Source organism: Microtus ochrogaster, chromosome 4, assembly GCF_000317375.1.
Source record: "Microtus ochrogaster isolate Prairie Vole_2 chromosome 4, MicOch1.0, whole genome shotgun sequence".
Taxonomy (NCBI): Eukaryota; Metazoa; Chordata; class Mammalia; order Rodentia; family Cricetidae; genus Microtus; species Microtus ochrogaster.
Window position 1 is genome coordinate 71,158,227 of NC_022011.1, and position 13,815 is coordinate 71,172,041.

At 43.0% G+C, this 13,815-nt stretch overlaps 1 protein-coding gene across 3 annotated transcripts in view; it reads left to right on the top strand.

The window, feature by feature from the left end:
- Positions 1-13,815, top strand: part of Tanc1 (tetratricopeptide repeat, ankyrin repeat and coiled-coil containing 1) — a 222,244-nt gene that overhangs the window by 78,972 nt on the left and 129,457 nt on the right. For all 3 annotated transcript variants that reach the window (XM_026778563.1, XM_013345955.2, XM_026778564.1), the window contains exon 3: positions 3,061-3,140. In XM_026778563.1, the coding sequence (XP_026634364.1) occupies positions 3,080-3,140 (61 nt within the window). In that variant the 5' untranslated portion in view covers positions 3,061-3,079. The remainder of the gene's footprint in view (positions 1-3,060; positions 3,141-13,815) is intronic.

The window sequence follows — 13,815 nt, forward strand, 5'->3', positions numbered from 1 at the left end:
TCCTCCCCGTAGAAGCAAGCTCTTTATAGCTAGTATGGCTCCAAGACTTGAAGTGATTGACAGTTGTGATGGATTTTATCTTCTTTTGAATTTTTCTTGTTGATTTCCTAGGGTGTTCTGTTCTATGTCGGAGTACACCATGCAGTGCAGAGTTTCTGCTGTCTGACACACTGGTGTGTCTTTCCCCAGAGACTAGATGAACTAAAGGAGAAATACCGAAAGTGAAACTTTTGATCATTAGTTTAACTTCTAGAGAATTTTGGTGCATTTTTTCTTTTTGTGTGAGCATATACATGTATGTGTATATGATGTGCGTGTGTGTGAGTGTGAGTGAGTGTGTGTGGTGTCAATTGTCATCTGCCTTGAGATAGGTCTCCTATTTATTACTACAGACAACAAACTAGCTGGCTATGACCTTCCAGAGATCCTCCTCTCTCTGTTCCAGTATAGGAACACGGGGGCTGCAAATGTACTCTGTCTCGTATGACTTTTCTGGCTTTCCGTGGGTTCTAGGGACTGGAGCTCAAGTCTTCATGCTTATATGACAAATACATTATCCACTGAGCTGAAGTCAGTGTTAGCCTGGTTTGTGATTATGACTTCTTTTTTAATTTTGGGCCAGACAAATTTTGCATGACTCAGCTGGATTTTTGTTGATTTCAGAATTTAATTCCTGGGAAGTCTTTATTTTCCCACCTTTACTGTGGTGTGTGTTTGCGTGTGTGCCTGCGCGTGGTGTGTGTGTGTGTGTGTGTGTGTACATATGCACATACACTATGATAGTGAGTAGTATAGTTATTTTTTACTCACATATGATTCATTTTTCCATGTCATTGTTTGGACAGCTTTTAGAATACAATTTAAACTTCCCCCAAGTCAGCTCTTTGTGGAAGAGTGGGGACCCAGGAGAGAAATCTACAGTTGATATCTGATAACCTGTTACACCCAAGACTGCTGACATAGGTCTAACTATCCTAAAAACAGCTGAGCTCCCGACACAGGCCAGCGGGATGTCTGGAATGGGGTGCCAAAAATCAATGTCACCTAGACCTTACTCTGTAGCATGGTGGGTAGCATGGTAGTTCTGCCGCAGATTAGGAATGACCTGATGGCCAATTAAGGGCAGCTTTGTGGACATACTGTGACCTTTATCTGAGATGGCCAGAGGGTCAGGCACAGGCCTCTCTGCGAGAGCCACCATGGCACGCGTGAGGGGTCTAGGCCAAGCTTATGGAATGGTTCTGCTGGTGTTTGCCTTTCTTAGGTGTCTAGTAGTTTTCACTGAGTTACAAACCTGGACAGTTGATTTGAAGATGAAATGTGTGTGTCTATCAAGCTTCTATTTTTTTTTTAAATATTTGTTCTCGCCTCCTTTAAATTAAAAACAAGCAATCAAATCCAAAAACTCTTTAGAGAAAATCTTGCTAACCAGGCCAGACTGACCTGAAACTGGTGATCCTCCTGCCTCAGCCTCCTGACTACTGGGATTACAGATGTGTGCCACCATGCCTGGCTTTCATGGCCTTTTAAAAGGACCACATCACTTTGCCCTGTCTTGAACTTGACTATCAGGAGAAATTTGTGTTTTCTACGGGGCTCTATATGGGGAGATACTATGTGACTCAAGAAGCACTTCAGAGGCAGAATTGGGCCTGAGCCATGCTCCTTTTGTGTGTAAAGCCTTGTTTGTAGGAAGGTTCAACCCCAAGAACCGCTCTGGCTTCCTAGATATCCTCCTCCTCAGATAGTTCAGTTTTGTTTGTTTGCCCAAAGCGCTCCCTGATCTGAGCGGAGAGGCCAGCCAGCCACTGACAGCCTGCTGAGGAGGATGAGCCAGCTAAGGGGCACGGAGCCCAGCTGCAACTCTGCATATTTGGGGTCAGGCCTTGCTGTTAATTAGCTGAGTGACCCACGGGTGGACTCAGTCTCCCAGGGTCTGTTTCTTCTTTGGTAAAACAAAGGCTTGGAAAAATAAATACAGGCTCAGACCCCGTGATAAGAAAGGTCACTCTGCTTGCTATGTGGTGGCTCTGGGGATGGCGGCATGTTGAGACCCCTGATCCTTCTCAGTGAGGGCCACAAAACTGCTTTACTCTGAGCATTGAGATGTAGCTTGTTGAGGCCACCTGAAGCTCTCAAGTCAGGCAGGTTTGGGATTCCTTCTCTAGTGGAAGTTGCCTTATGCTCCCCCCACCCCCTTCGCGCCCCATCCTTTTGGGCTTGGCACTGCCTTCTTCTTGGTGCATGGGCTTCATGAGGAAATAATAGCCCCATTGTTTCTTGTTGTAGAGCTGGTTTCCAGTTTCATCTTAATCCTGGGCCATTGTGTTGTTTTTACAAACTCAGTTCCCCAACCCCCACCCCCCTACCCCGTGCAAAATGCAGTTCATTCTTTTAAAGGACTCAGCAGCCATCCACAGGCGGATTCTCCTCATCTCCTTCCCAAAGTCATAACTATACATAGTAAAAATGCACGGGAGTGTGCACTGTTTAATTGGGCCACCTGGCATCAGGGTTAAAATGGGTTCCATCTGTATTTGGTTTGCAAATGCTTCCGAGGTATGTTCCAATCCAGTAACCTTCCAGAGTGGTGTCTGTGGTTCAGTGGCACCTGTAAAAAAGCATTTCTTTTAACCGTGTAGCTTCTCTCTTATTAATCATATCTTTGTGATTTCGTGTTTCCTTCTTGTTTCCATGAGCTAGAGCCGGCAGGTCTATATCCCACCTTGCCAAGTACCTTACTACTAGTAACGGGCCCAGTTTAGCCTCGTAACCCTGATCAGACACGGAATGCGGAGAATGCACTGCCTGTGCTGCCTGTCCCTTTTCTAACCTGGCTGTGAACTCCTGATGTCTTCATTGAAAGCTCTGTCACATTCCTGGTGTCTCTGCCCCGTAGTTTCCCACCGCATATTTATTCATAGGAAATTCATATAAATCTCAAGGTACTTCTAGGTTATCCTAAGGAATCTTTCTCTGAACATGAATTACACATGAGGTCATTTTGCAAACGATAGTCCCAGTGTGTCCTACTTTTAACTCCTCCCCTTTTCTCTTCAGAGACAGAAGAGTGTTGACAATGTTGAAGGCTGTGCTGAAGAAGAGCCGGGAGGGAGGAAAGGGAAGCAAAAAGGAAACAGGTATGTGCACCAAGTTGAGTTGAGCTCTTTTGGGGTTATGGCGGGCAGCCCTGGGCAGCCAGATCCCACCACTACAGGCTAGGTAGGTGCATGGCTGTGGAACCAACCCAGAGACACTCAGAACCAAACAGTGTTTTGGAGTGCATTCTACGCATTGTGCGTCTGATCAGGGTTATGAGGGCTCTGTAGTTCTTAAGTTTCTTGTTTTTTAAATGAGACACAATGTTGGAAATAAGCTTCAATTTTGAGCCAGATCCTTTCCTGAAAGATGTTAAAGGTTCATAATTTTAAAAGTCGTTCAGATTCAGAAGCACAGTTAAAGACGTTGAAGGATAGCAGTTGTGTTTAGGAGTTTGATTTCTAGGAAGCCCTTTTCCTTGTCCCACACGGAGTTGAATTTTATGTCTAACCAACTGTTGCCTGACTGGTTCTTGTGTTTTCGGGTATCAAATTTTATTCCTAACAGGTGTAGCCCTACTTCATGCCAGACTGCTCACTCAGTGGGAGGAGAGTGGTTTAACTTGGCTTGGGTTTCCCTCCTGTCTGTAGTGTTTTGGTGCCTATTTGGCCATTGTGACCTGAGTGGCATCACATTCCATGTGGTCACCTCCTCTAAGGTTGTTCTGGCCACAGTTAGTCTCTTCTTCGTTCCAGTTCTTTTGATAGAAAGTCTATGCTTTGCGTGTTTGTATTCACAGTTCAAAGGAGCTTTTGGAGCTACCTTGCAATCCTCTCTTTCAGCTCATGTGAAATCTACTCTTGTTGGCAAATGGCTTCTTTGAAAATGACTTAATGTCAAGTAATATTTCAGTTTTCGTTTCTGTGACAGTATCATAGATAAATAAACTTAGCATCATCAATTATAATTAACTTGTAATTCAAAAGGCCTTATATATTGTTGATTTGTCTTCATGCTTTTATAAGGGGCTCTGTAGACCTCTGGATATTTTAGCTAGATAAAATTTCTGCTTATTACTAATTATCCCTTAAACAGAGCCTGCGAAGTGGCAAACTCACCTCAACAGTGGAGCCTTTATTACAAGGTTGCTGTTAGGATTCTATTACACACTTCTCATTACTGCCTGGGTAAACAGATACAAAGAATAGAAGGAAGCAGATTTTAATGATATAAACAGAAGACTGCATAGTTATCTCATAACCTTAGAAAATCAACCCCTAGCTTTGAATAATTAATTAGAATTGTTACTGTGGAGAAATTTTAGTTCACATAATTTCTTTCCCAGGGCACATTCATCTTCTGCTGGGTCAGGGCCAAAATGTCTTTCTCATTATTTTTCTGAAAGCAGTTAATTTTTTTTTCAAAGTTTTGGCTCATCTGATACTAATTCTAGAGACTTTATTTGTTGCCTTCGAGACCTTTGTAATTTTTTAGCATAAACGTAGACAGTTTAGGTCTTGGGATGGAGCTGCCAAGCAAACAGGTACCCACCCCCACTCCCTTCCAGGACCAGGGTCTGCACGCCAAACTCCCTATAGAGTAACAGCATCTCTCAACAAAGACTGTCCTCTTCCACGGTGCCAGGGCCATGGGAAATAAGTTGAAATGATGTTCGGCACCTGCGCCTTCAGGCAGGCCAGACAGCAAGCATAGTTTGCCTTTGAAAGGTTTCCAGTTTCAAAACATGGGACTTGGGGCTTAGGTCTCCCTTTGGCCTTTTAAGAGGAACTACTGCTTTTTCTGTGAGTCCTGTCTTTGTCACAGTTCCCACACTCTGGGTTTTTCACTCGAGCACACCAGCTTGAAAACATAATGGGAACATTTTGTATAAAGCATCTGTATGGTCTGTGTTCCTTGCTGTTAACTGGAACCTGGGTTGTGTCATGTTGGGAACAAAGCAGTTGGGGTTTTACATCCAGATGAAGTCATGTGAAAAGATTTGGGTAAATACTTGGGTTTTGACAACTTCTATGTTGAGTTGTATGCCAGCTCATCATCTCAGTGAATCCCAGTTGAGTCTCTGAGTTAAAGCTAGCGGCCTGAGACAGCTGTAAGACTTGGTAACCAACCACTCCTCCTCCAGCATGGTCAGGCTTTGCAGCGCTGTTTCCAATTAAAAGCATTCTTTGCTTATTTTTGTTTTTATTTTTCGAGGCAGGGTTTCTCTTTGTAGCCTGGGCTGTCCTGGAACTCATAGACCACGCTGGCCTTAAACTCACAGAGATCCACCTGCCTCTGTCTCCCAAGTGCTGGGACTAAAGGCGTGTGCCCCCTCTGCCTGATTGTTTTATTTTCGGTGCTGTTTTTGAGACAAGGTTTCTGGTGAGCAGCCCAGCCTGGCCTTGAGTTTATGCTCTTTCTGCCTCTGCCTCCCAGTTGCTGGGATCACAGCCCTGTGCTTGCCACACTAGGTTAAATGTTACTAGTTCTCATTCACAGCCACAGCTAAGGATTCAGCCCAAGGCTGTCAACCCCCTAGTGCATTCTGCAGATGAACTGTATCCCCAGTATTGAAAAGGCTTTCTTCCAGCTTCTGTCCCTAAAAGAATATATCCGATATATCTACCTTAAGCTGTGTGGAAAAAAATTAGCAAGTGTTGACACTCAAATTATATTTATATATATCTCATAAAATGTGAGATTGAATTCCATTGACGGAACTCTAAAATTAGCAAAATTCTTTTTAAAAATGATTATGCATTTCCATCTATGCTGGTAGATGGGCAAAATCTTAGTTTCTGGAAACTGGAGAGGCATGTTGGGGAATGAAATCTCAAAAATTCTGAAGTGTTTTGGGGATGCATGTTCTCTTTGCCCTTGTTGAAGTTCCGTCAGTAAAAAATGAGCCACATCTGTCTCTTGGCCTTGAACTAGGCCTGTGGGAGCAAAAATAAATAGTAAAGGCTATCAAGATAGCTCACCTGGTAAAGTGCTTGCTTCTAAGCCTACAGGATGACTTGCATTTGATCCCCATTTCCACATTCTGGAAAGAGAATTAACTTCTGAAGCTTGTCCTTTAATGTGAGTGTGCACATTATATGTAAACACACACACATACATATATATGGTGCACACATAATATATAAATATATATATATTTTAAAAACCAGTATTTAGCCACAGTAGAAGGGTGTATTAGACAAAGATGTCTCCTTTTTTCTTCCCATTTTCATGGCAAAGTCTTGTTTTAAAACCAGCACATGAGGCTCCGTCTTTAATCCAAAGCTCTTCAGAGAGGTTCGCCACCTACTACTGAATTTCTTGATTTCATCTGACCTATCTTACCAGATGGTTTTCATGCAACGTCTTATTAAACTGTTATTAAATGGGTTAACTGCTGTATTCTACGGTCAGGAGTATCTGATGTGAGAGCTGAACCTAACAAGAGTGTCAAGCACATTAAACTAGCAGAGGAAGCCAACCTCTCTTCTCTAGAGAAAATGAATAATGTTCCATGTTGAAACAGCAGAAGTCTTTAATAATAAATCTGCAAGCTTTATGCGGAAATAAATGATAAAACTTTATTGATGACTCAAGACTGAATAAAAATAAATATTAAATTCCTAGGTGTATACACACACACACACACACACACACACACACACACATGCACATTTATTATTTCAAGCCAAGTAGTTCCCCTAAAATTATCTGTACAGTTCTCTTATTCCCTGATGAAATCCCTCCTTTGTGGTTGATTCTTGTAGTCCTGGGGATCAAATCCTGGACCTCGAAATATGCTTCATCACTGATAGAAGCCTGCCCTCAATGCAATGGTTTGGTTTCGAGTGTAGCACAAATTCTAATTGGTATTGATGATAAAAACCCAGGGTCAGATACTAGGAGATGAAAGCTGAGAGACCAGAGAAGCAGTGCAGCCAGCCACTAGAGACCTTGTATCTTTACCGAATCCTCAGACCAAAAGGGCAATCCTGTCCTCAGACTACAGGGGCAATCCTCTGACTACATCTGTCTCCACCAAACCTCAGACTGCACTGAACTCCTGTCTCCTCCCGTCTTATATTCCTCTCTCTACCCAGCCAATATTGCTCATCTCCACCTCCCTCTGGCTGGAATTCAAAGCGCTGGGATCACCTTTGTGTGAGTCTCGTTTTAGACAGATTCACTCTCGGGTAGCCCAGGGTGGCCTTGAACTAACAGAGCTCCAACTGCCTGCTTCCCGCAAGTTCTGGGATTAAAGGTGTGTGCCACCACTCCCTGACCTCTAGTGGCTTAGCTATGTATTCTGATCTGTAGGCAAGTTTTATTTGTTAAAATATAAAATACCAATACATTTGAGGACTTTTTTTTTAAAGGTTTTCCAAAGGGATAGTTTTAGGTTCACAAAAAAATTGACTAGATGATATGGCAGCTTCCCCCACGTGTATCCGGCTTCTCCTATTGAAAACAGCCACACCAGAGTGCTCCGTTTGGTGTATTTGTTACACTGGCAATGATGGTGATACAAAGCTGGTTTACAGTAGGGCCATGGGTAGATGTCTATATCCTGTGGTCTAGAGAGAATATCGTAGTACCATATAGAACATTTCGACCTCATCCTGTGTGTTTCTTTTTTTCTAACACAGCATAAAATTGATATAAAAATTCATCTGGAAGAGAGGGGGCTTGGGACTAGGCAAGGGGAACTGGAAATCATGGCAAGTACTTGTAGAACAGCTAAGGCCTGGTTTACATGCCTGGGTTCTCTCTGCAAAGAAGCTGGAAGAGTGCGTGTAAATTTTTCATGTCTGTGGGGCAGGTGCATTTTGCCTCCCATCAGGGAGGGTTCTTAAGTCAGAGACAATGGGAAGGTGTCTTTCCCCTCCAAACTGACTTGGTGTAGCTCATGACAATAGCCAGCACTTCACAATGAGCAGCCGGCTCCTCTAGAGTTTTGTTGTTTTTGTTCTTGCTGTCAAGAAATGAAACATACTTTTATTTGATATCTAATACAATTAAAGTTCACAGTGGATAATGTGTTTTTTTTTTTTTTAAACATGGGTTTTTTTTTTTTTTTTAATCTTTTGCCTTCTTTAAGAGGGGACTGGGCATTCTCCCTGTTTGTATCCCTTCTCTAGTCAACTTTACTTGATTATTCTCTCTCTCTCTCTCTCTCTCTCTCTCTCTCTCTCTCTCTCTCTCTCTCTCTCGTGTGTGTGTGTGTGTGTGTGTGTGTGTGTGTGTGTGTGTGTGTAGGAAATGGTCTTAATTTGGAGCAATTTATTAAGCTTTGGCCTTTACCTTTTCCATCACTGAAACCCAGGTTGGCTAAACACACTTGTAATGTGTTGATTAAGGCAGTGGATAGTCTCTCAGCCTCTGTGTGTACCCAATTAATTGGTTTGTTTTGCATTTGTTTCTTCACTTTGAATTCGTAGCAAAAGGAAGCCGTTGTCGTCTGCAGAGTCTAAAAGCCATTGATGTGATTGTTAAACTTGGTATTTTAAGCCGTTCCAGGCTGCCTTCTGGCTCTCGGTGGTACCTTCTAAAAATGCCCCAATATAAACGGCGCTTTGTTTCATCCAGAAAATATGAAGCTGCTTTTGATTATTCTGTGCTCTGTTGCTTGCTTTCTGCGGCTGTGGACCATTATTTAGGAATTTGGTGGAGCGACCGTAGTGCTGAGATGTGGCCGTTTGGTATCTCCTGTTAAGAGTACAAACTATTTCTCCAGCAACACAGTAACCATAACAATTCCCTCTCAAGGTAATGCGTTTCTCTTTAGCACAGCATTTGAATAACCGAATAAAGTGTCAGTCTGATTTAAGCACAGCGTAGAGCTGGGGTGCAACTTTCCCCAGGGTCTGCTAGGTTTCTGCATCGTGTGTTTGCTTTGTTCTTTTAACAAAGTCTACAAACCAAAACACGAGAATTTGGAATTAGCAGACACAAATTCAAATCTCAGCCTGATTACCTCTGGGCTGGTTGAAACTTGCGCAAAATTTTCTTATAGAGATATTGTCGAGGTTTAATTAGAAATTCTTTCATCCGGGCTGGTGGTGGTGGTGACGCACACCTTTGATCTTAGCACTCAGGAGGCAGAGACAGGGAGATCTCTGTGAGTTCGAGGCCAACCTGGTCTTCAGAGTGAGTTCCAGGACAGCCAGAGCTGCTATACAGAGAAATTCTGTCTCGAAAAACAAACAAAAAACAAAACAAAGAGAAAAGAAATTCTTTCTACCTGGGTTGATACTTAGATTCTGGTAGATATTCATTGCACCTTTTCTTTCTTGAGAAAACTGTGGCAGTTTAAAGAACAGAGGAGATACAGACCCAGGCCACCCTTAAACTTGCAAGATAGCTCAGTTTGCAGCCCTCCTGTCTCTGCCTCTCAGACAGTGGGGTACTAAATCTGCACCATTACCCTGGCTAGTTCAGCTGACATGGGCTGGAGCCATTTGAAAAGAGGGAACCTCAATTGAGAGAATGCCTTGACCAGATTGGCTTCTGGGCAAGCCCGTAGGTGCATTTTCTTGATTGATGATTGGTGTAGGAGAGCCCAAGCTCTGTGGTTGGTATCACCCCTGGGCTGCTGGTCCTGGGTCCTGTAAGAAAGCAGGCTGAGCCCGGCGGTGGTGGCGCACGCCTTTAATCCCAGCACTCGGGAGGCAGAGGCAGGCGGATCTCTGTGAGTTCGAGGCCAGCCTGGTCTACCAAGGGAGTTCCAGGACAGGCTCCAAAGCTACAGAGAAACCCTGTCTCGAAAAACCAAAAAAATAAAAATAAAATTCAGCTAACCTATTAAAAAAAAAAAAAAGAAAGAAAGCAGGCTGAATAAGCCATGCAGAACAAGCCTGTGAGAAGCATTCCTCTATGGCTTCTATTTTGGTTCCTGCCTTGAGTTCCTGCCCAGGACTTCCTCTGGGAAGGACTGTTATCTAGAAGTGTAAGATGAAGATAAGCCCTTTCATCCCTGCATCTTTTGGCTGTTTTCATAATGACAAGAAAGATTCTAAGTAAGATAACCATTAATTATACTGGATGTCAAACAAACGTCTTGTTTTTCCCCTGGAAGCTAAAGAGAAGTCAGGACTGATCTCAAATAAGAATGATATTCTAGAAGCTTCTTTTGATGACTTTCTATCCTTAAATATGGAGTCTTCTATCTATTTGGGGTGATAAAGGTGCTTCTCCCATCTTTATTCGTTCCTCCATAATCTAAATAGTAAGCTCTGAGTTGTTTACTAGATGGTAGTTATTATTTTGGAAATTCTTTTTCTGTGTTTTTCCACCATTAGCCTTCTTTGTGCAATTAAGCGGGAAGGCAACTTCCCTTGCAAAAGTGATTTCAGGAGATGCCAAGCAGATCTGAGGATAGATCTCTAAATACAGTCTATAGACTGTTCTAACACATCCTCATTTACGAAGGTCTTTAGTTTTGAAATACAGACCTTTATTGTCTTCATCCACTGGTTGCTTTCCCATGCTTTACGGAAGCATAAAGAATGAACGCGTTAGAGGAAGGGAACACGCGTGGGGCATTTGTCATGTGCTGCACACCTGCACATGCGGGCCATGATGGCTTCCTCATGAACTTCCTGTTTGCTGTGTGGCGCAGACTTGGAGCAAGCTCTGTGCTATAGGGAAAGGGAAGGCGATCGCCCAGAACCCCCCACTCCATGTGGCCAGTGAGACCCCCAGGAATCATCATAAAAGCTGATGCAAAGCTCCCGTATGCTTTTCCTTGAGCCCCTGCTGGATGTGTATGCATGCAAAAGGAAGCTTAACTTCAATAGGGAAATGATAAGTTAGAAACCTAGTTAAGAATATTTTTGTTTATCAAACTGGATTTTATTTGTTTTTTCACTCTATGAAAGGGTTTCTGTTTTTTTTTTTTTTTAAAAAAACAAAACCTGCAAAGAGCCTCATCAGTATGTTTCATGTTTCTATAAAATCTCCATATTTTAGTATCTATGTGAGCTGTTTGCATTTTGGGGAGAGAATTTCAAGGTTTTATTTCTATTTTACAAAATTATGGACAGCTGGGCTCACCTCCCTCTACTGGCCGATAGTGTCTGCAGAGGAGACTGTGGTGGCCTAACTTTTAGCGGGCTATGATCTGAGCTTAGCATTTTTGGTTAGAGTCTTAGGAATAAAAATCAAACAATTATCTCAACAGCTGATTTAATTCTTCACTATTAAGTTTTCAGCCAGGAGTTGCCCATATTTAAGGTGGTATGGGAGTATCCAGGTGATTAGATTTGACCCTGATGCTGTCCCAGTGCACAGAGGGCACAGGAACTGTTTTCTGTCCGAGGAGAATGTACACTGGGTAGCTGTAGTGTAGTGGTTTGGGTTCTCGGTTGGGGCCCTTTAAAAAAAGATTTACTTGTATTTGTGGGTGTGTGTGTTTCTGCCTCTCTGCCTGTCTGTGTGCCTGTGGATCCAAGGAGAAAGCGGCACATCCCTTGGAGCTGGAGTGATAGGCAGATGTGAGCGTCCTGTCACAGGCTCTGGGGTTATCTGGAGTTTTCCTGGGTCGTGGAACTGGCTGATTAGCAAGGCTAGGAGCCTGGCTGTGAACTGTACGTTAAGGATAGAAGGGGGAGTCTCCTGGGTGGCTTCAGCTTTACTTTCCCTCCCTGAGTAGTTAGATGTCATTGCATCTTCTAGGAGGGCTCTCCAGAAGGATGGGTTTTAGATGGCTGTAGTTTATTTTAGAGAATATTGTTCCAAGTACCAGATGTGAACATTATTTTGATTTTTGATAGTGCATTTCCTTATCTGCTCAAGCTACCATAACAAAACATCTTTGGTGGGGTGGCTAAAACAACAGGAATTTATGTGTTTCCAGTTCTGGAGGCTGAAAATTTGAGATCAGGGAGCCAGCGTGTCAGGTTATGGTGAGGGTTTTTCCTGGTTGGTGAAAGATGGCCTTCTAGCTGTGCCTGCATGTGGTGGAGAGAGACAGCATGCTCTTGGGTTCCCTTCTTACACGCGTGTTGTGCACTAACAAGGACTATGCACTTATATCACCAACCTGTTGAGCCTGCCTTGTCTGCCTAACGCCTGGAGTCTCATCTGTAAACACCGCCACACCACAGGGTGTTACAGCATCAGCATAAGAGGACACAGTGTGCCATAGTGTTTCCTGTTCTTAAAGTGTGATGCTGTAATTCACTGGTGAAAAACACACCATTATTTCGTGTACTAGTAAAGAAAAAAGCGTCTGTCGATTAAATTTTTATAGTACTTTTATTAAGGTTTTGTGTAATCTATCTTGGAGATAGTTTTTTTTTAACACATGTTACTTTAAAGAGTTCTTTTATGTTTGTTTATGTTTATGTATGACATGCGCCATGGCATGCCAGAGGGCAATTTCTGGAGTTTGTTCTGTCACTGGGATTGAACTCAGGTCCTCAGGCCTGGAGGCAAGTGCCTCCATCATGCATGCCCACCCTCGCTTTTTTTGTTTTTGTAATTATAAAAAACATTGGTTGTGATTAAAAATTCTATTCAGAGTGCAGTCATTGTTTATTTTATTAGCATTTCTTGTCAGGTGTGGAGGCACAGGCTTTCATCCCAGTACTCTGGAGGCTGGGGCAGGAGGCTGGTGTGAGTGCAAGGCCCACCTGGGCTCCGTAGTGAACGCTTTATGGTCCTAACAGCAGACAGCATTTAAAAAAATGACTTTCTACTAATAAAATTGAGAATAACTATGGGTCTTTGAAGCAATGTCCAATTGGGAAAATCAGGTAGGGATGAAGAAAAGAAGACAGGATGCTTTTGCTTTAAACACACACACACACACACACACACACACACACACACACACACACACACACACACACACACCCCTCCGTCTTCAAAAGCTGCCCAATATTCTACTGCGCTATCATACTTTGGTTTGTCTTTTTTCTCCCTCTGGAAGACAAACACCTTTGTATGAGTTGGTTCCTGTAGGAGAAGGAAGATTCCCAGACTGCAGTCAAGGGTTAGAAGAGATGTATTTGGTTTGAGCTCGTGGTGCCCTTCGCAAGTTATTTTCCAGAAATGTGTACTGGTCGTCACGAATGTTAAGTGGCAGGTGTGAGCATGCTCTTGGCCCAATTCTTCTTAGTATTAAGTGTGTTGTGAATGTTAATAGTGCCAGTGTTGTAGGTAAACTGTATGTCTAATTAAAGCTAGTATTTGATACCTCTTGTGTATTTTTTGCTCAAGTACGTTACCTTTTCAGTGACCTTTTGTTCTGGCTCACTCTGTTCTGTTGGCCTTGGCGAGCGCCTGATCAGTCCCTCTTTTGCTTTCCTAGCGTGGCCCTGGTTTGTATGTGTGGCATTTCCTTTTCTGCTTTTTACATTTTGTTTGTTTTTGTTTCAAGAGATAGGATACTTGCTTTGGTGCCCAGAATGATCCTGAACTTGTGTGATTAGCAGGTCATCTGGCCTTGGCCTCGGAGTGCTGGGATTTAAAGGCCTGTGCTACCGCATCTGGCAGATATGTTACGATTCGTTTTGATAGTTGAGAGGCTGAAACCTAGCCCTGGCGCACTTGCCTGTAAACCCAGCACTCAAGTGAGTTTAGAGCCTGGGCTAGCCTACATGATGATTTCCTGCTATCCTGTGTGACGCAAGGGGACTCTGTCTTAAAATAAAAGTTTTATTGTCCTTCTGGTCATGATTGAGAATTAATTTTGAAATGAATCTCCCTGTATGTACCTGTCTGTGTTTCCATGTAGCTTTTTTTTTTTTTTTTGTGGTGCACGCCTTTAATCCC